Genomic DNA, 20,979 nt, shown 5'->3' with positions numbered 1-20,979 from the left:
GTAAAGAGGGAATCATCCATTGCTCTCTACATACTTATGTGCTTTAGTCAGTGTCCGGAGTGCCTGAGGATTATTTGAAATTACTGCATATTGACGGATAGGACTTAATGAAATAGTATTGTATAGTCTCGAATAATGACGACGGTGGTGTTGCTTTATGGATAAAAAAAGGGATTAGGGCTCGACCAATCTTTTCAGATGTCCCATGCGTGTACAAGGATTTTGAATATAGTATAGATTCCTGTGTAACAGATAGGAAAATATTTTTGACAATAGTATGTTATCGTTCACCGGTGAATTCATCGAAAAACTTATTAATTGTTTGTACGAGCCTGAAAATAATATTTTAATATGTGTTGATTTTAATTTCATTTTATTCAAAAACCTTATTTTAAAAAATTGTGTTTGTTTCTCTGGTAAAATCGTCTACTAGAGTGACTACTTTTACAAGCACATTAAATTTTAGTAAGGATTCTTTATGTAGTGTTTTTGACAATTATGTGTTTAATCACAGATCAGTTTTCATAGAACTTGGAGGATTTCGAAATGACATCACCAAGTCGAATGTTTCTTCAACATTTCGAATTGGTAGAAACTTCGGTGACTCCAAAATTCAGAATTTTGAGCAATCTCTTCTTTTGGAGCATTGGTTTCATGTTTACTCCGGGGCAGGGCTTTCAATAATTTTTGCTATGTTTCTTTGTATTATTTTGAAATTAAGGCGTCTAGTGCTAATTTAAAAGATCTGTTTGTTCTTAGGTAGTGCAATCCACTATTGAACGGGGTACGTACAGAGGCCGAGAAGAAACAAAAAAAAATAGTTTCTGAAATTAAAGAAGCTTTCTATCAGCTTTCTGTCTGATTCTGTTGATCCTGATTGTAGTGCTGCTTGAAGGGTGATTTCGGAGTTGTCGAATGGTTGTCGGTCCAGTGTTGAGAATTTTAATTTTAAGAATATTGTTAGTTTCATTCAGTTGGATAACAAAAATATTAGTTAGTTAGTTATTAGGGATTTTTATATATTACCTTTTGTGGAGGATGAGTTCTTGCATATTTTAAAAAATAAATTAAAAAACAAAAAGTCTTTTGGATCCGATGGCATACCAACTTTTTTTTATTAAAAAACAGTATTGCGTTTGATAATAGGTCCGCTAACATTCCTGGTGCATCTATCTTTTCACGTTCCCATCGTGTCTAAAAAGAAATAGAATTGTGCCATTTTTTAAGAATGGCAGTTGCCAGTTACCGGAGAACTATCCTCCGGTAACAATTTCAAATAGTTTTTCTAAAAAGTTTGTGTATGCTTTCTTAGAAAGATTAATGTATTTTGTAAATAAATAACCATCATGGCTTCAGAAAAGATAGAACCATTTCTGTTGCTGCTGGTTTATATTTCCGTTGGATAATTTCGTTTATCGAGGACGGTGAGTGTCTGGTTGGAATTTTTTGCGACTTAAGTCGGGCGTTTGACTGTGTTGATTTTAAAGAACTTGGGGAAACTCTGCACGTTTCGGGTCTAAATATAGCCTCATTGTGATACTCTTATTTCAACTCCAAATAGTGTAAATTATCTTTTTATAAATCTTCGTAAGATTTTAACTAGGCAACAGTTGCTTAATTTATACTATGCGAAAGTGGAGTCCCGATTACGCTAAGGGATCAACTTGTGGGGAGCATCTGTGAATACCGATAAAGTATTTTTGCCTCAAAACGTATATTAAGGGGTATTGCCCGTATTTTCAAGTTAACCTTGTCGATTATAAATATTTTTTTTATCAAATTTTTTTCAGTAATATATTTATATGTTAAATGTTATATATTTTGACTATACCTATACAATTTTGTAGTTGTCTTCGGGAAAATAAATGTTATTATTATTATTCTTATTATTATTATTATCATATAAAATTTGAGGGCGATATGCTATATAATGCTATCAAAAATCACTTTTGTTTACCTTAACTAAGGGATCATATTTGTTATGCACTTGGCAAAAGAATTAATATCAAGATACTTAGATACTAAGTAGTCTGCAATGGACAGGAGTTTTTTAATAAACATTTTTTTGTAGCCCAACATTTTATTGTTATTTATTTAGAAAATTACAAGTGCTGCTGCAGAGTGAAACCGGTGAGCGTGAGAAACAATTTAGTCTACTCTGAAACACATGTTTAATTTAGGATTATTAGATCTAACGAACAAACGCTGTTTAATCTTCGTAATTAGCATGATATGCAATGTAAATATCTATTAAATCTTGTTTTGAAATGTGTGCTTAGTGACGCCACGACAATAGTCCGTAGGATTTCGGAAACGGGACTCTCTAGATAATTTGAAGTACGTCCTAAAATTCAGGAAGAAAATTTTTCATCAGTCCTTTTTTTAAATTTATTGTAATATAAGTAAGCTTTTTAGTTCCGTTAATTCAAAAGTTAACTCTTTTTGGCTTATTGACTGACTTTGGTTTGAGAAAGTTTGAAAAAGATAAAATTAGTCATGTTTATTTCGAATGATGTAATTGTCCGTCATTCTTCATAATCACAACTATATGTTCTTTTAGGGCTACATATATCACTAAAAAAGCGAAAAGGATTTTTGACATCAAGGTAACATAAAAAACCCAAATTTTAAAACGGTAGGAATATGTACGACTACTTTATTCACGATAATATCCCAGGGTTAATAATTTACCAAGATAGAATCCAAAAATGTGCATCAGTTCTGGGCATATGTTTCGAAATATTATCGCCGTGATAAAGGTGCAATCACGAGATTTTGTGGATTAGTTCGGTGTTTTTTACGTGCTATCATTTCGCTGTGAAACGACTTTCCCACGACCTTGACACCTACCGATTTGATGGCCTTAGTTTTATCCTGGCTTAATCACTGACGCGTTGTTTAACGCGCTTTTTAAAAACGATTTGCCTCGGAAACGCCAAGGAGAAGAAGTGTACTCGGTATTGAAAACGTAAAAGTGAAATTTCATTAAACTAATTAATCTAAACACTAGCGTTTTTGAAGGGGAGAAACTTTAATTCCCCTAACGAAGCTTCATATACTTAATGATAATTTATTTTTTTTACAAAGTTGTGCCCTATTAAAGCCGACCCTATTTAGACTTAATAGTAGAAAAGGGTAATAAAAGGTACTTATATTCCTTTGCACATCTTATCAAAACCATGTCAAAATTTAAAATTCTTGTATTGGAAAGTTAAGTTTTATTTTGAACACCTGGTAGTTCTCAACAAGTAACGTTTCCTACCACAATATTCTTTTTCAGTCTACCTGTTGGTTTGTGGTGGATATTATCATCATATATGTTTCTATACTATAATGAAACGCAGAACATGAAATAAAAACATATTTTATTCACGTGTATTTGCAAAAGATTGACTAGACATTTACAATAAAATAAGTATTCGGGGCCACTTTTTAGCAAATGACGAAACTTGAACGCCACTATCAACTTTGGTTGGAAGCACAGATTTCTTACGCCGATATAAGATGAAGAAGATTCGCATCGATGGATCTTTTGATAAATTAGAAGTCACACACATCTATAACACTGATTTAATTTTGTGACGTAAGCTGTAGAAGAGCATAATCTGAGCCTAAGTTTTAAACAGTTTGCATAAGAAATCGGTGATATAAAAATCGCCATACTTCTACCATGGAAAAGATAAAAATAACAATTTCATTGTATCACAAAAACGTATTGGGTAAAATATATAATAAACTGCATCTTAATTTTTAACGATAAATATGTTTATATATCTAATTTCCTATTAGAGTATTTTTCAGACTTATTTTGTTATATTCTATAAATATACGTATCTAGGATATACTGTACATAAATTGGGCCAATAGAATAACAAACAAAAATGATATGTTGGACTTTTAAAAGCACCTATTAGATAACATAGTGTGACGTAGGACGGCCTTTTTCCTTGAGAGCTGTCGACGTTTAGAATCCAAACAAACAGAATTCGTGATCATTAGCAATAACATTATCAATATATTGAAATTGCAAATGAAAGAACCAGTTAAAGTATTTTAATGAAAACGACGAAAACGACAAACAACGAGAAATATTAGTAGTCCCAATAAGTTTTCAGCATATTTAAGCTAACTATATGAGGGTAATTGTGATTGTAGGTTACACCTATTATTTTATACTATTGAAAAATAATTAAAAAGAATGTCTGTAATAATTAAGACACAAAAAACATGAAACACTCTCAAGAAGTTTACGGCAAATTGATTTCTTGCTAATCAAAATGGCCGGTATTACATCATCACTAATATAACGCATAGGCTATGCGGATAACATACGCATTTTTCTAACCAAAAACGTTGGGAAGGAACATTCAATATGGTGCGCATGTCCACACAACATGGACGAATATACACAGATAATATTAAAATTTTATTGAAAAAACGAGTTAACTGTGTATAGGTGGTTGTTTAGAACGAAAATAGCTCAAAGTAAAACTTAGGAGCATGCGTTGAAGATCTCTACGAAAATGTCTTAGCCGCCCCATACCCAATTTTAGGGTATTTACGGCCCTATGTTATCTAACAACTATATGACTACAATGATAGCTTTATAGCTCTAACAAAATTAAACATTTTCAATTGAATTCTGTATTAATTTTTTCAGAGCTTCATTAGAAACAAATTAAAAGAGGAATGTGTCAATATGGAAAACTATATCTAGTGAAATAATGATAAGCATATATCAGGGAAGAATTATACAAAATCGTTGTATCAGTTCTCACATTCATTAATTAAAAACTATAACTATCTAATAATTTAAAATACCTTTCTTCATTAAGCTTCAATTTTTCCATCAATTTTGATTTTGCAAATCAGTATAGGCAGAGGCAGTACTTCTTTGAAATGCACAGCAATGCACGTTCTAAGAAAATGGTCAGCTGTTTCTCATTATTTATTATAATTAAACTTTTGGACTAACTAAAATACTATTTCTATCTAGATCTCAAAAATCCCGTATACGGTACAGTAGACAGACATTTTTGGATAATTATTTTTTGTTTTTGTTTTTTACATAAAAGTCCCACAGATGAGTTCTAGTTAATCTTGTACATGTTCAGTAAATAACGTCACCCTGAATAAAAGAAAAGAAACTATCCTCCAATCGTAATTATACCTAAGTATGGAGCAAACGAGTTAAATTGCATATGTCGCACATATACAACGTGCACTGTTTAAATTGGAAGCGTTCTTTTAAAATAATATTTTTCAAACGAGTTCGAAACAGTTTTTGCTTGATATAGCATAAATAGTGTTTAATACAAGGCAAGCACCACTGGATTCATAACCGCTATGAACATGAGCATTCAAATTTTAATAAAAAATAAATAAAAATTTTCAGAAAAAGTTCAAAGCATTATACCATTCTTTAAATTATATTGTCACTGGAAAAACCACAAATTCTATAATTGTATAAGTCACGTTTCACATCAGAATTGATTCTAGTATACTACCAAGGAAGGAAGGAAGGTTCTAAACTTTCGGAACGAAAGTAGCACCTCTATATGTAGGCTGTACGAACAGGAAGACGATAGAATACATTACATGGGAATGTTCTAACCTTTTGTTAGACGTGAAGCCATATGGGCCCAATAATATCCATTCCCTACCGCAATCAAGGAGACGTCAACAATTCGTCTGCTGGCGTCTTACAAATGAGTGTTTATAACGTAAATCCAGTCCCGCGATTTACAAAAACAAAAACTAATAATTTGTTTTCCATTTTGATATTTTAAAACTTTAGTTTCCAGGGGTGGTCACACTGGATGTTTTTTCTAATCGCCACCGGCTGGTGGTTTCCTTGGATCGTACCTGCGCATTTCAAGTAATACATATTTAATACAATAAGCCCCGTAGCCTCGGAAATTTCCCGGCGGCAAGACTTCTCCCGTGGCGAATCGATACTTACAGGTTGATGCAGCTGACAAGGTTTCGGGTACTTCAAAGAAAGACGATTAACATTCCATACAAAAATATTCGCTCGCGAGATCTATACTCAAATAAAAAATAAAAATTTTACGATTTTATCATACTAGTTTGGAAAATAAGGCACTCGACACTTACTTAATACAGTAGCAGTATTTCTTAAGGAACGCGTCGTCTACGCACTTGCTGTGACCGTTATACGAATCCAATCTACTAATATCACTAGATGTAAAATTACCGAGCCTAATATCACCGTCGTATTTTATAGTCATCTCGAATACTGCTTTTGGTTCCGTCTTAAAACTAACTAATATATACGTACTGCTTTTGTAGGTTAGTTTATGGGACAGTCTCGTACTTATGAACTCGACTACGATATATTTGGCACACTTGCCGTCTCCTCCTCCGCGCGATGTGTTGGATGTAATCTGATGAAGTTTTTCCTCGACGAACGTTGATAATGACTTGTGCACGGTCGGGTCCAAAATCGTTTCGGTATAGCCCGCGCAGGTGCACCAGTGCTGTTCGATTGCGGCATCCTCGCAAGACCTTTCCGTTTCGATTTCGGCAAACAGCGACGTACAATTCGGACAAGCGTCGCTACCGCTGACGGTATAGTTCATTTTATACAGCACCAGAATATTCTGTAGGGTCATGTACAAATCGTAAGGTGTGGTCAGTTTGTTCCTGTTGTTTAAAAAATTGTTGTATTCCGTTGGAAATTTCTCTTTAAAGTCGGCGGGAAATGAGAAATAGATAAACGGCAGTCTTTCCTCTAACCAGCCGGTCTCGGTGAGTCGGATGTCGCCGAAGCGCATACCGTGGTCGCTCAGAAATATCACCAACGAGTTGTTGTATATTCCGTTGTTGCCCAACTCTTCCAACGTCAACTTAACTTTATTGTCCAACATCATGGGCGAATTGATTTCGTTGTGGCTGAACGAGTTCATCCAGAATATACCGAAAGTGGGATAATCCTTTAAGGTTATGGTGAAATCTTTGATTAGGTTCAGTATTCGTTCGCCTGCGGTTTCCGGACCCGTACAGTAATTCATGCCGTTCAGGCCTGTCTTTGGCAATTTCTCGGTCGCCAGAATATACGGACGATAGTAATAATCTGCCGGCGGCTTTATAAATCCTTTTTTGTTGTAATTAAACGTGGAAATGGCTCCCTCGTCTTCTCCGTATGCCGTGATGTATCCGAGCTTGCCGTACGTGAACCATAACAATGGGCATTCATCCAGCATTCCAGCAACTTTTGGGTTGCACACTTCGTAAGCGCGACTCTGATTGTATCCTACAAAATAAATATTTGTTAAGTGTATATCCAGACAGTGTCGCAATTAATGTTCCATTTGAAAAAATGATTTTCGCCAGTGTTTTCATTTTGATTTTAATTTTTTTCAACTGTAATAGTCGAAATTATTAGCAAAATTTTTTGAACGGACCATTTTCCACAGAGTTAGTTAATAGAGTAAAACTTTGAAGAAAAAATTTACGGATTTTATTCTGACCGCACACTGCATTTTAAATATCTCAGAAAAAGAAAATATTATAGAGGAAACATGTCTAAAAATTTTCGGGTAATCCAAAAGAGCAATAATATAGAGGTGTTCTATTTAAACTCACGAAGTTGACAACTTTTGATACTTATTTTCCCATAACAGACCGACGAAGTTAAATACTTAAACAAAAAGGTGCAATACTTCACAATCACATTCAGAATATTTTTTGTTACATTTATACTGCTGAAATTATAATTGTTTTGTATTTTTGTTGTTGCTTATTATGACTATAAATGTTTTTTTCTATAGCTAGTTTAGTTTTTTATATTTTAGTTTTTTATAGTATAGTTTATAGTAATCAACTAACTTTAATATATTTTTTCGTTCTTATTTTGTATTTCTCAATTTTGAATAGCATATTGTGGAATTAACAAGAATTTGATCCGCTTTCAGCTTTTTTTTTAAATTTTGTATTGTTAATGACATTTTATCGGGTAAGAGATTATTTGCGCAATTTACTTACCCGTAAATATCGCCATTAGGTTTGGAAATGTATTGTCGTCCATTTTGTTGTATCCATCCAGGGTTAACCATCCGTGGTCGTTTACGTATTTGTAGGTGTCGGGCATAGTCCTTAAGAAGTTTAGGCGCGAAATGCTGTCAATACCGATGAAAAGTACGCTCGGAAGCTTCGCACCATTGTCGGTATTGTTTATTTTTTTCTGAACCTCGTCCGTTATTCTGACTGACGTGTGGACATTTTCGTAGATTTTTTTGTCTGCTCGACTCTCTGTACATTTCACTAACACCGCGTCTGTCAAAATTTGAACCTTACTCGAGAATGTTTTACAGTCTGATATTCTTAAACAAACGAAATATTGCATTATAATAACATTTTCACCTATGATGTTACTTGTGATTGTTAACGGATATGTGTTACAATTGTAGTTAATGTATTATTAATTGGTGGACTTATATAATAAAAATGTGCAAATTGTTTTTATCAGCAATATTCGCAATACATTATTTCTCTAAAGGGGTCGAAATTTCACTTGTCCACTTCGAGAAAAATTTTAATCCTATTTGTTGCTGGCAGTACTTACAAGGCTTTCTAAGAAAAATATCAATATAAGCTCTTTAAATATATTTAATTTTAGTCTTTTCGATGAAATTTTGAATTAACTTCCTTGCAGTTAACTAAAATCCTTTGATCAAATGATTAAATTCGTGCTTAATTGTCACAAAAAGGAATAGAAATACCTCTTCTTATGAGAATCATAATATTCTTTAAGCGATAGGAGTTTAAAAACAACAGTTTCAAAACAAAGGAAGAAACATTGTGTATAAGGAATAAAGAAAAACATAGTTTCAACAATTTTTGTAGTGACCTACTTGATGGAACTATCAGGATTATTTGTCGGCACAAATCTGGTGACGTTGGAATAGCAACACTTGACATCCTTGCTAGTATATACTGGAATTAGGTCCTTATCAACATTTAGCGTAGATATATTGTCTTCTTTTGTCACATAAGTTAATAGCCTGTGTTGCGAACAAGACTTATATTTCAAAGGTTTGAAATATCGTTTGGCATCTTTGGAGAAGGGGTCTAGATCCACAATTTTGCACTTCGACGTCGATACGAGATACTTAGTGCCTAAAATAGTTATAAACAATGTTTTTACCCCAGAAGCAATTTGTAAATTAATGCCAAATTTGGTCCTCGCTTACTTACCATTGTTTGTTGATTCGTTCTCGGGTGTAGTGAAAAACATCTGGGTATTAATTAACTTCGTCGAATCATAATACGAAATCATCAGTATCGAAACACTCGTAACAAAAACAACAAAAAATATTTTCCTGTGCAGGTTTGCTGTGCAGCCGAATTCTTGCATTTTATCACTCCTACAATAAAGATTATGCTATCCAATGCCTTACAACCAGCACAGATTAGCAGTTTTGATGTTATAGATAAGCAAAAAGTCATTAACGCTATAGTTTTTGAAATACAGCTGCTCGTTTTTTAATTTAATTTATTACATTAATTGCGATTGATTTTTATCAGTTATTTCTGTTTGAAAACCATATTAATTTACACTCTCGCCCTTATTACATTAGGCAAGTTACTACTTACTCAAATCAAAAAACTCGTTTGTCAATCAATAATAAACACAAAATGTTCTCCTAATATCAAATTCCAAAAAAATATTTGAATAAAACAGAAATAAATTATCGCATTATCTTGCGAATATTATTTACTAATTCATAAAATATTAGCAAAAGTTTTCGCAAAGAAATTTTTGTTTAAATGTAGTTAATTTGTCATACTAATTAAACAAAAGTGTGATTTTTTTCTGTAATTTCAATTTTGATCGATGCAACTTACCCCCTTGTTGCTTTCTAGAAAAAAATGTTGCGAAATTTTAATCTTATTATGCTTGAGAAATAATTAGTTTTGTTATTTTCGGGTCAAGCACGGCAAAAAAATGTCAGTGAAAGCGAAAACCAAAAAGAAAATGCAACCGGATAAATAAAGTGTAACCGATAACAACTAGCATTAACGGCAGTAACTTAATGGCAAACAGCGGCGGCGCGTGGTTCCATATTTAGGGGGTGCACAACGTAAAATCAAAAAATTGGCGGCCACGCGACGACGCCGAAAAATTTTTTTGCGTTATTCAAAGGCCAATCAATAATAGAAAACTATATCTCAATTAAAAAAATAATAATAAATAACTTACCCTGCTGTCACCGATGAGTACTAACTTTGGCCTCGCAAAAAAAAAATGTTTTTATGTACATAAGTAATAGTTTTTATCAAAGATTTTGTATTTCACAAACACGTTTTAAATTGAAAATCAATACGTCTGTCCTTCTTCGAGATAAATTCTTCAATCACTAATTCATTAAAATTTGGAATTTCTTGAATCATTTGTTTCTCAATGGATAACATTGCGAGGGCAGTCAACCTATTTTCACCCATTGTACTTCTAAGAAAAGTTTTAATTCTTTTTAATGTGGAGAAACAACGTTCCGCTTCTGCAGTTGTCATTGGCATCGTAACAATTGCTTGTAGTACTGAAAAAGTCTCTGAGAAATCTGTTTGCAAATTATTTTCAACTAAAAATTTAAGTAGGTGGACTGCTCCTGAAACTTCTCTAAAATCTGATCTTTTGTAGATTATTTCCAGTTCCGTCTTCAATTTATCTTTGTTCAGAAAAGAAAAATTCATAATTGCTGAATTTAAGTGTTTGGTGGGAAAATTAGTTGAAAATATCTCGAAATTTTCAACTGAAAATAAGTGCGCTACTTCCAAATGGCCAGTGAATGAATATCTTCTTTTGATTTCTGCAAGTATAGTATCACATACTTCCTTGGCTTGCACAATCGTAGAAACATAAGAATGCCTCTCTTCTGTCTTTCTTCTTTTTCTAGTTTGACTTTCATCCATGTTTGCTAATTCAATTTCCTTTATGGTGTGAATTGTCTCCCGTTCTTTCTGTATATTTTTTTCAAATTCATTAATACATCTTTTTACGGTTACCGAATCAGTTGATCTTTTTTGCAGTTGTGAATATAAAATATTGACGTGAGGCATTATTCGATGAAAAACGGATAACCAAAAAATAAACTTAGGATCATACAATAATCTTAAAAGTGCGCCTGCCTTCGTGATTGTATCGGATTGTCTGGATGTGGATTGTATTTTTTCCATACACTCTATAAGTGCCTTCCGGTTTTCATATACGGTATTCACAGTTCTAATTTTGAAGTTCCACCTGGTAGCAGATGCACTTGGAACTCTATTTCCAACCACTTCATCCAGTATCGCAACTCTTTGTGGTGAATTTGAAAAAAAATTAGTAATGTCACTAAGTTCGGCAAAAAAAATGCGTGCATTTGTATTTATGCTTGTTGCCTGAGACATTATTAAATTTAACTGGTGTGCATAGCAGTGGATGTAATGAGCGTATTTAAATTTATTTTTAATAAGTTTTTGAACACCACCTTGAGCGCCACTCATGACGCTTGCTCCATCATAACTTTGGGAAATTAATTGATCCGGATTTTTTAAAACATAATTTAACGCTTCTTCTATGCAGCCAGCTAAGGCAACAGCATCATGTTCATTTGATTTTACAAATGTCCAAAATCTCTCAACGGGGCTGCCATTCGGTAATGTATAACGGAAAACTATAACCATTTGAAAAATATTTGAAATATCACTGGTTTCGTCACTCATAATAGATACAAATTTTGATGCCGCAATTTCTTTTTTGATATGTGCCTGACAAACAGAGAGCATACATTCCAATAAATCGTTCTGAATGTCTTGATGTTCCTTTAAATATGGTGGCTTGCTGCAAATGATCCCTCAGTGCTATATCCAGTTCAGCAGAAAAATTAATGAGTCCCCTAAATATACCAGGGTTTACAGAATCTTCTTTTTCGCGATGTCCGCGGAGGGCAAGTTCAAACGCACCACAAAATTTTACACAGTTTATAATTTTTGATAAAACATATCTATTATTTTTTACTTGGACATTATGTTTTTCTATGCCTAAACGATAGACACTATTTAATTGCTGTCTAATATCTTGTTTTCCCAATAAATTAAATCCTAATTTGGCAGATAAGTGTGATTTAGAATTCTGATGTTTTTTAATTTTTTCGGATAAATGAACTAAATCTTTTACTCCGGATTTTGTCCATTCTGATGGATCTGATGCCTGATCGCTTGAAAATAATAAGCATGGAAAACAGTAGAGACTATTACTCACATCACACCCGCACAACCAGTCAGTTTTTTCATACATTTCTATTTTAAAAGTACGTTTATATTCTCGATTTTTGCATTTAGTTGTATTAATAATTAACACATTCGGTTTGGGACGTCCAACACTTTTAATTTTAATTTTTTCTTCCAATGGAAGAGAAGAAAATTTAATTGTCTTTAAATATTGCACGTTATAATTGTCCGTCATTTTAACAGAGTTTTAAAACTATTTTTCGAATACTAATTTTCAACACGCACGCGTCATCGGCTATTATATTTGCAAACGCGAACTACAAGTGCACTCATTACGTGTGCACACGGGCCAGCTTAGATCGGTAGACCGCCGCGGGAAACAAAGAGTGCGGGCGGCGGATGATTGACCAATCAGATCTATTAGTTCCATGAGCAGTGAACGAAGCATTTTACGATCGGCGGAATCGGCTGCTGGCAAAGGGGGTTTGGAGTTTTGTTTATACAATGATTTATACCGGCGCGGCGGTCGCGGTGACGGCCGATAAGAAATTCCTAGTTTTTTATGTATTAATTTCAATTTTATGAATTTTGATGAATCGTTTTTTTTATAAATAGGATTAAGCGAATTGTAGGATATAATTACATAAATAATTTTTTTTCCGAGCGGGCATTAAATTTGGGGGTGCACGTGCACATGTGCACTTATGGAGGAACCGCCACTGATGGCAAACCGACTTATTTACGCGATAGCGGTATAATTAAGAGTGTTTCCATATAATTATCAAATTTCTAACGCAACCATAATTAGAACACCATTTCAAATTACTTGGTTACCAAAAAGTTACGTAGACAAGGAACCAGTCTACTCGAGAAATCACTTAGTTTTTACATTAATGTTGTTTATAGCGATCATAAGTCCAATTGCCGAGAGATGTCGCTTGTGTTCAGCATCTTTTCTATTTTTGGGTTTTGTTTGAGATTAAAAGTGTCATAAAAATCTAAGACGCATTGTTTTCTTTATATTCCCTTAGTCAGATTTTTTATTGGAATTGCAATTTAACAAAACAAATACTCACGTTTTAGATCAGTGAAAACTGAAATTTATTTAGTAAAATAAATAAGAACTAAAAGTTCAGATGTTCACGAAATTATATATTATGACATGGCAGTTGTTTCTACAACACCGCGTCTTTATCAAATGTGTTATAAAATTTATACTTTATATTTAATAAATACGTTGCGCCAACAATCTGTGTATTGTTCGTCTAGATTTATCAATGTATGTTCATGAAATTTTCTTTTAACGGTTTCACTTCGAATCGTGGTTTTTAATTGCGCAAATGGTTAAAACACAAACAGACGTCGAATTGAAAATTGGGCTTACCATTATTGTACGTCAAATAGTTGAGGACGTGTTAAAGACTAACACCCAGTTTTATGCGGTCTTTTATTTAATCATAGAAAATACTTCCATGCTGCCTTCTATTATCATTAAGCGCAAGTGTTAGTCTCCTCGTTAAGTTCAAGGTTCTCGCGACCATTTTTCTCATTTGGCACTCTACAACTACAACACGGGGATATGCTACGTGTGCAGGAAAACTCGCGCTGCGGGGATGAAACAGACGAACATCAATAAAGGAAGCCTGCGCGTAGATATCGGCGACTGGCACGGGGATATCGGGAACTCGTTTCCCGAATTTTCCGATTTTCGGGCAGTTTTAGAAATAAAAAGTAGCCTGAAGCAGCTCGATAGCACTGGAAATAGTAATTTTGAATTTATTTTTATTTTTTATTTTTATTATATTATATAATTATATTATTTTTATTATTTAATTTTTTTTATTTATATTTATTTATTTTTGTTACAAATAAGGTCCATATACAGTGTGTCCCACTATTAGATATTGTGAAATCTTTGTTTATGGATCGATTTTGATGATTTTTTTTGTTGGATAGATTTCTGAACAATGCACTAATACCTTACTTTTTATAAAACTTCTGGATTCTTCCTGTGTCGGTTTTTGTCGACTCGAACTAGCTAGCTGCCAGAAGTTTTATAAAAAGTGTTACAGTAGCCTGTAGAAGTTTCTTTGAAGCACTAAATTCTTGTTTCGCTTATTGCTGCAAGTCATAGTCAACTAGGATTACTTAACAAAAGAGAGGAAAGCGAGAGGTATTATTAAAAATTTTAAAAAATGGCAACGAATTCTTATTCAGGAGTACTTAGAACCCAACTATACGAATTTCTATACTGTTTCAATACAGGGTATTTGAAATATCGTTTACGTCCAACTTAAGGCTGTACATCGTTGTAAAATCTTTTCTTTCTTTCTTTTCTTTAGGAAGAAACTGTCAACGAACTCTTATTTAGGACTACATAAAATATAACTATATTATTTTCCAAGAAGTTCGCTTAAGCATTACTCCTGTAGAATATTTGTTTATGGCTCAATTTTGATAATTCTTTTCTGCTAAATAGATCTTACTATAGAGAAATCAAACGGGTTTTTCATATAGCATCGACTAAAGTGATGGCAAATTGACACAGTTTTTTGAAGCGGAAAATCGAGTATTTTCAGAGATTTTTTCAAGTTGAAATGACAACAGATTCGTATTCAGGACTGCCTAAAAGTAACTAGACCAATCACTCAAGTTTTTAATGTTTTAAAAAAATAAATATTGAAAACCGTGTAAATCAGGATTAATTTTATCTTATTTTAAGATATTACAAATTTTAATAATTCCAAAAATAATGATAAAAAGGACTTTTTAAGGGACACTTATTTTTTAGTATCATCTCAAATCAACAGCATTAATCAATCTTAGTATAAACAAAATTAATAAATACATTAGCCAGTGAATTTGACAGTCGAATATTCGCTACTCCGCCAATTAATTTTGATACCTTAATTAAAGATTTTACAACGGTGTACATCCTTAAGGGGGGCGTAAATGATATTTCAAACACTCTCTATTGAAACATTATAAAAATTGGTATAGTTGGGTACTCCTCAATAAAAATTCGTTGCCAAAATATATTTTTTAAAAGTCTTAATAGTACTTCTCTTTTCTTTCTCTTTTGTTAAATAGTCTCAGTTGGCCATGACTTTAAGTTGAAGCAATAAGCAAAACAAGGTTTTAGTGCATTCTTGGGAGAACTATCCACCAAAAAAAAAACCAAAATCGAACAATAAATAAACATTTTACAATGGTATACAGTTCTTAAGTGGGATACACTGTACTATTATTATTATAAAATATAATAAAAAACTGCCAATTGACATAATTCCCTCTGGAGAGAGAAAGAAACGAACCCTGTCATTTTTCATTTACTCTTATGATACAAGTAATACGTGACGTTTTTAAATATCATGAGGTAAATCAAAATTATAAAAAATAATGAAGATTACTAATTAACAAATTTTTGATTAATAACATTTTGTAATTGATTCTTCAAAGTATCGAAACCAGTAAAGATTTATCCAATTTAAAAAAAAATTAAATCAGGAAGTGAAATAATCAGTAAAACCGATCTCAGCGGCTACAGGTTTTTTAGCGTTTTTAATCAACCCCTATACAATTAAATACAATACTGTTCTTTTAAGTTGATCTGGTATATATAAATGTTTATTAGTTAAATGTATTCAAAAAAATCCCAAAATGTTTTTGACAACAAAATAAAAACGTTATTGTTTTCGGTAGGTAGCTACTTTAAACATTGATGTTATTTTGACATTAATTGTCATTTATGTTGGCGTTTGGTAATTCTAGTGGTTCTGCATCAATGGCATCCTAAGTGAAAGTAAACACGTTGATAAACTTCTTCAGTCACAAGTATATTAAACACTATGACAAAACACATTCACCACATAACGTAATTATATTCCTCATTTATTTACTAGCAAACTGTTGCCTTTGTATCGTTGTGTATTATCTGAGACTGAACAAATTCTACTTTATTAATTAAAATTAAAAAGTTAGCGTCCGGTATGTGCATTTTAACGAAATATCTTTGATTAGATTAGATTTATAGACATGCTAACATGTTATTAAAAATTCAGCATATGATGGTGGAATTTTTTTGGATGTCACCAACATCAGTGATTGGATACGTTAAACTTTACACTTACAGTTTGCGACTCAACCACTCATCGCTGTGTTTCAGAAAACCGCTCGTCATCAAGTCAACGTGTGTAGCAATTTTTACGCGCCGAAGGAAAACTAAAACCAATTTGACATTGTACTGATTTTTTTAATTATTAATTTTCCAATGAGAATTTAATGCGATTCAAATTGATTTAGGCTATTGGTATTAATAAATTTTAAATATGGAAGGACTACATTAAGATGCATTTAGAATATGATTTTCATGGTTGGCTCTCTGTGAAGGTTTTTATGGGCTTTTCCTGGTTATAGGGACAGAGTACTAAGCATATTTGAATAGGCGGTTTTATGTTGTTTGTTGTATTGTTGTTCTATTGTTTATTTTTTTTTAATATCAAGGTAGTTTGCTGAAATTTACTTTAATCGACTAAAAATACCTAAATTTTAACCGCCGAGTGAATGACATAATAAAAATATAAAATGCATTTTGCGTTACATGAAAAATGGGAAATTAAGTAAGTTAATATTCTCGTTTGCTAAAATCGATAGGGAATTTATTAATCGATTTGTAATATCAGATATAAGATAGATAAATATATGGTATATTAGTCAGCGGAAGAACAAATTTACTCGGTCATTGTTGTTAAGCAAAATAACAATAAATAAGTAAATAATTATGTGTTCAAACAAATTGTGCAAAACAAAAAATCGAGTTTGGTTAAACTGCAATTGCTAATCTTTTTTAAGAGAGGTTTAATTTTATTTATTTATGACGCGAAATTTTCCACGTCAATAGTTTTGGTTAGTTTGGTTTGTTTGTTTGGTCGTTTATTAATTATTCTGGGCGACATTGCTATTTCATCTTCTTTTATTTAGCAGTCAAAAATCGAGTTCTTTAAAATTTCCATAAGAAAAAAATTATTTGTTAATAAAGAGTGGGAAAATAGGTGATACCTTCAAAATCGATTTTGACATAAGTCATATGACCACAGGTATGAATAAATGAAATGTTTGCAATTTCATTTGAATGTATTAATGTGTAATACCAAATCGACCTTTAAAAACGTAGTAGAAAACTTCAAAAATTGCTATTTTACCTGTAAATTATCGGCTACATTAAAACAATTGGTCGTATAAACAACATGACTGACTGATAATTTCCAAATACATTTGATTTCTTTTTATAATATAACATGTTTCGACCTTCATCTTTATAGTTTTTCGAACTCATGGTAACGTTAAAAAAAGTATAATTTGAAAATTCATGATAAATAAAGCTCTGCATGAAGAGATAAATCGTGCTTTGTGTCGGTTAGATAATCGTTACATCGATTATGTACGCGTCATCCTTAACATGCATACCGGATCAAAAGATTTGATTGTTTATGGTTTATTGTTTTTGCGGAACACGTTTGCATATTTGCTTTTGGTTTTCTTCGTCACGACGTGTCCAAGGAAAATATTGCTTTCCTTGAAATATGTTTGCGTACCTGGCTATAAATAAAGTACAATTAATATTTTTAATTTTTTTATCGGAAACTAATGAAATTAAAAATGAAAATGAACGAATTTTTAATTTGATTAATTTATTAATATACACTTTTCCCAAAAATAATGGTCGTAGAGAGGGTAGGCTATACCTTAACTTACCGATAGAACACCGTTTTTATCATACTTAAATGTAATAATAATATAATAATATGTAATAAGTAAAGCAACGCATAAACAGAGCTCCTGCATATGATAAGGAGTTTTTAAATTGACGATGAAAAAAAAAATTGAGATAATATAATATTTAAGAAATTCTGATTTAGTCATATAGTTAGTATATAGTTAACTTTATTGGTTTTGCACAATAGAGTTTATTTTAATTGACTCTCTGCTAATTTAAAAAAACTTTTAAACAAGCACGTGCACGTAATTACACATTTTAACTTTAAAAATTACAACAAATGTTTAAAAGCCATTATTTAAATATGCGACGTTTTAATTACAGTTAGGACCCAGATCGCAAATTAAATTTTTTTTTGTGGTTATTTCAATTTTTTGTAATATGTATGGTTATATACTAGTGTACCAATGAAAAAAATATTCATGGACGCCTAATTTTAAAACACCTACTCGAAAATGTATAACGTTTCTTCTTCCAAAGCTTCCAACAGCACAACCTTGCTTAAATAATGAATTAGCTAAGTCGGACAAATGAGACTTTTCATAGCCTACCTGGCAAAGTCATTTTCATTACTTCTCTGAGACGTTAATAGGACACTCAACATAAATTACTAGGTTCATATTAGTAGGTTCAACTGAAGTTCACATTTAAAGCGGAATTATTATTCAGGTTAGTAAAAACGTCACGGAAGTGTAAATATTGTAATGTATAAATAAGTTTAGGTTGAAACGGCTCTTCTTCGCACTTACCATATTCAAATCACTCTCCGCGAAACATTTACTTTCGGCAAAGTCGGGAAAACGCCATTGACCACGTGGTATCACGCGAATAATCATAAATAGACTTAATCTGAAGCAGAACCTGTACGTATAGAGGCCGAATTTATTATTACACCAATTAGAAAGGTTCGGTGCTGCATTAACAATCGAATACATGAAATGTTGCAATTAACGAACATTATTTGTTTATATATGGATTCTATAATTAGTTGTGTGTGAGCAATGAATAAATCGGGACTGTTTGTCAGTGCATGGAGGTCGGCTAAAATTTAACAAACCTCGTTTGTTACATACAGACCCTTTTGTCTCAGTCCACTAGTCACATTGTAATGCCCAGCATAAGATTATTTCAGGATTGTTGCCTGGTTAATAAACATGACTAACTAACTACAACTACACTAATAAATAGCTCAGAAGAAGAGAATAGTATTATATCAATAATATAGACCAGGTTTCGCCATTGACAATAAGCAATAAAGCCTGATGATAATGTTTTTCGTCCAATCAGAATAAAACTACGCTAAATGCTTTTTATATAGATCGTTCAAATTTTGTGAGAATTAATTATAAACAAATATTTTTATATCATTTTTTTTTAAATACCTTATTATTGGACAAAATTATTGCAAAACGTCTCCAACACATTATTTCAATAGGACCGCGATTTAATAAGTGGATGTTTTTTACCTGTCAACGATATTTATAAAACAAATGAGAATTTTCCATAGAAAACCCTTACAGCATACATTACAATACATTCAATTACATGACCGTCAGAATTGACAAACGTCAAAATTCAAGTAGTGCGAGAAAATCTCCGAAAACATCCGATTCGAAGCGGTTCGGATCCGTGGTCAATTAGGTATTTTACAGAAGGAAGTAAAAGTAGGATATTATAAATCCTATTAAGCTTTGTGAAAATGTGTTATTAGTCGACGAAACAAAAACAAGTTTATTTTGAATAAGTGGATGCTCTCGTGGATTAAGAATAGTGTATAGAGACTTTTTGATAGGCTGTAGCTACGAGATATACATTTTAGCGAAAAAACTAGTTATGTGTATGGAGATTGCTGTCTAGAACAACAATATCATAGCCTCTTGAGGTGTATCAATTTTACTGCATTTACGGCCCCTATATCTTTTAATAGCAATAAGGTCTTTTTAGTCCTGCATGGCTGTTATCTGAAGAGCATCCTTTATATGTAATATAATTTGTAGTGACATATTACTAAGCAATATGTACACAAGCAAGAAATAAAGTAAAACTACCAAAATTGGCAGTTGTATTAAAAAAAAACTACTCGAAAGAAATACGGAGGCTGAAAATTGTGGCAGAAAAGTAAAAGTCGTGTTTTAAGATTTCATATATTCTCGAGAGTGACTGAGTTTATTTTATATGTTTATGCTGCATTGGCATTTGATTGTTTCAAACAATTCATAATATATCATAGATTATCGCAAAGCGCCATCTATCCAATTGGGCAAAACCTCCAATAATATTGCTCGTCTTGCTGTATTGGATGACATTAAGGTCAATAAATCTTGATAAGCCCTAAATACCTATTCATTTTTTATATTATTTTTTCCCCTCCCCTTGACGCGTTACCGGAATAAGTGTATCTCATAGGCACAGACTTTGAAGAAATCGAGTTTTTTTATTTACAATTAGTGTTGCGCCCTCTAATGGGTGAATTCAGAGCTACAAAACCATTTTTATAATAAACTACGTTCTGTATTACATTTTCAAAATTTTGATTTTGTCTACCAGAATTTCATTGAATTCATACTAGGTTTGATATAGCTAATATACTGACTTACCTTTATTTCTCTCCATTCAAAAGCGACATCGTTTTGCTTACCTGGGCGTGTGCAAGAAGCAATATTATTTTTAAACTGGCACCAGATACTCCGAAAATAGTATGGTCGGGGCATAGCATTCTGTATTTGACAATTAAACTTCTTTGTAACTCTGCTGGCGTGGAAATATAATATACCACCTAATGCTCTATCTGCGTCCCTGACTATCGTTTATCATTATTTCTCCCACAGGCTTCCGCGGGCCCATGTCGATTATAGTCCGGCGCAATAAGGTTTAAATTGTTATTTTAAATTTGACCGAGACATCTGATACACATATTTCCGCAATGTATTGTTACAATTTATGACTTTTACAATTCAACTGGGTATTTA

At 32.4% G+C, this 20,979-nt stretch overlaps 1 protein-coding gene across 9 annotated transcripts; it reads right to left on the bottom strand.

The window, feature by feature from the left end:
- Positions 1-3,348: 3,348 nt before the first annotated feature.
- On the bottom strand, positions 3,349-20,810 carry LOC132702979 (uncharacterized). Of its 9 annotated transcripts, none has more exons than XR_009619005.1 (7): positions 13,619-13,989; positions 9,220-9,389; positions 8,877-9,141; positions 8,008-8,345; positions 6,338-7,276; positions 6,118-6,275; positions 3,349-6,043 (listed from the first exon to the last, which is right to left on the bottom strand). XR_009619005.1 is itself a non-coding variant. In XM_060671936.1 (7 exons), exons 2-6 carry the CDS (start codon positions 9,377-9,379, stop codon positions 5,995-5,997), a joined length of 1,971 nt encoding a protein of 656 aa, XP_060527919.1. In that variant the 5' UTR covers positions 9,380-9,389; positions 13,619-13,989; the 3' UTR covers positions 3,349-5,865; positions 5,963-5,994. The 9 variants fall into 9 exon arrangements, 8 of the variants coding, with proteins under 8 accessions (XP_060527919.1, XP_060527918.1, XP_060527917.1 ...); XM_060671936.1 differs by having other exon boundaries at positions 3,349-5,865; positions 5,963-6,043; positions 6,118-7,276; XM_060671935.1 differs by lacking the exon at positions 13,619-13,989 and adding an exon at positions 20,608-20,810 and having other exon boundaries at positions 6,118-7,276.
- Positions 20,811-20,979: the final 169 nt, after the last annotated feature.

Source organism: Cylas formicarius, unplaced genomic scaffold (genome assembly GCF_029955315.1).
Source record: "Cylas formicarius isolate icCylForm1 unplaced genomic scaffold, icCylForm1.1 PGA_scaffold_6__28_contigs__length_40554024, whole genome shotgun sequence".
Taxonomy (NCBI): Eukaryota; Metazoa; Arthropoda; class Insecta; order Coleoptera; family Brentidae; genus Cylas; species Cylas formicarius.
The sequence above is the reverse complement of the archived record's forward strand: the minus strand, read 5'-3'. Positions and strand labels throughout refer to the sequence as shown.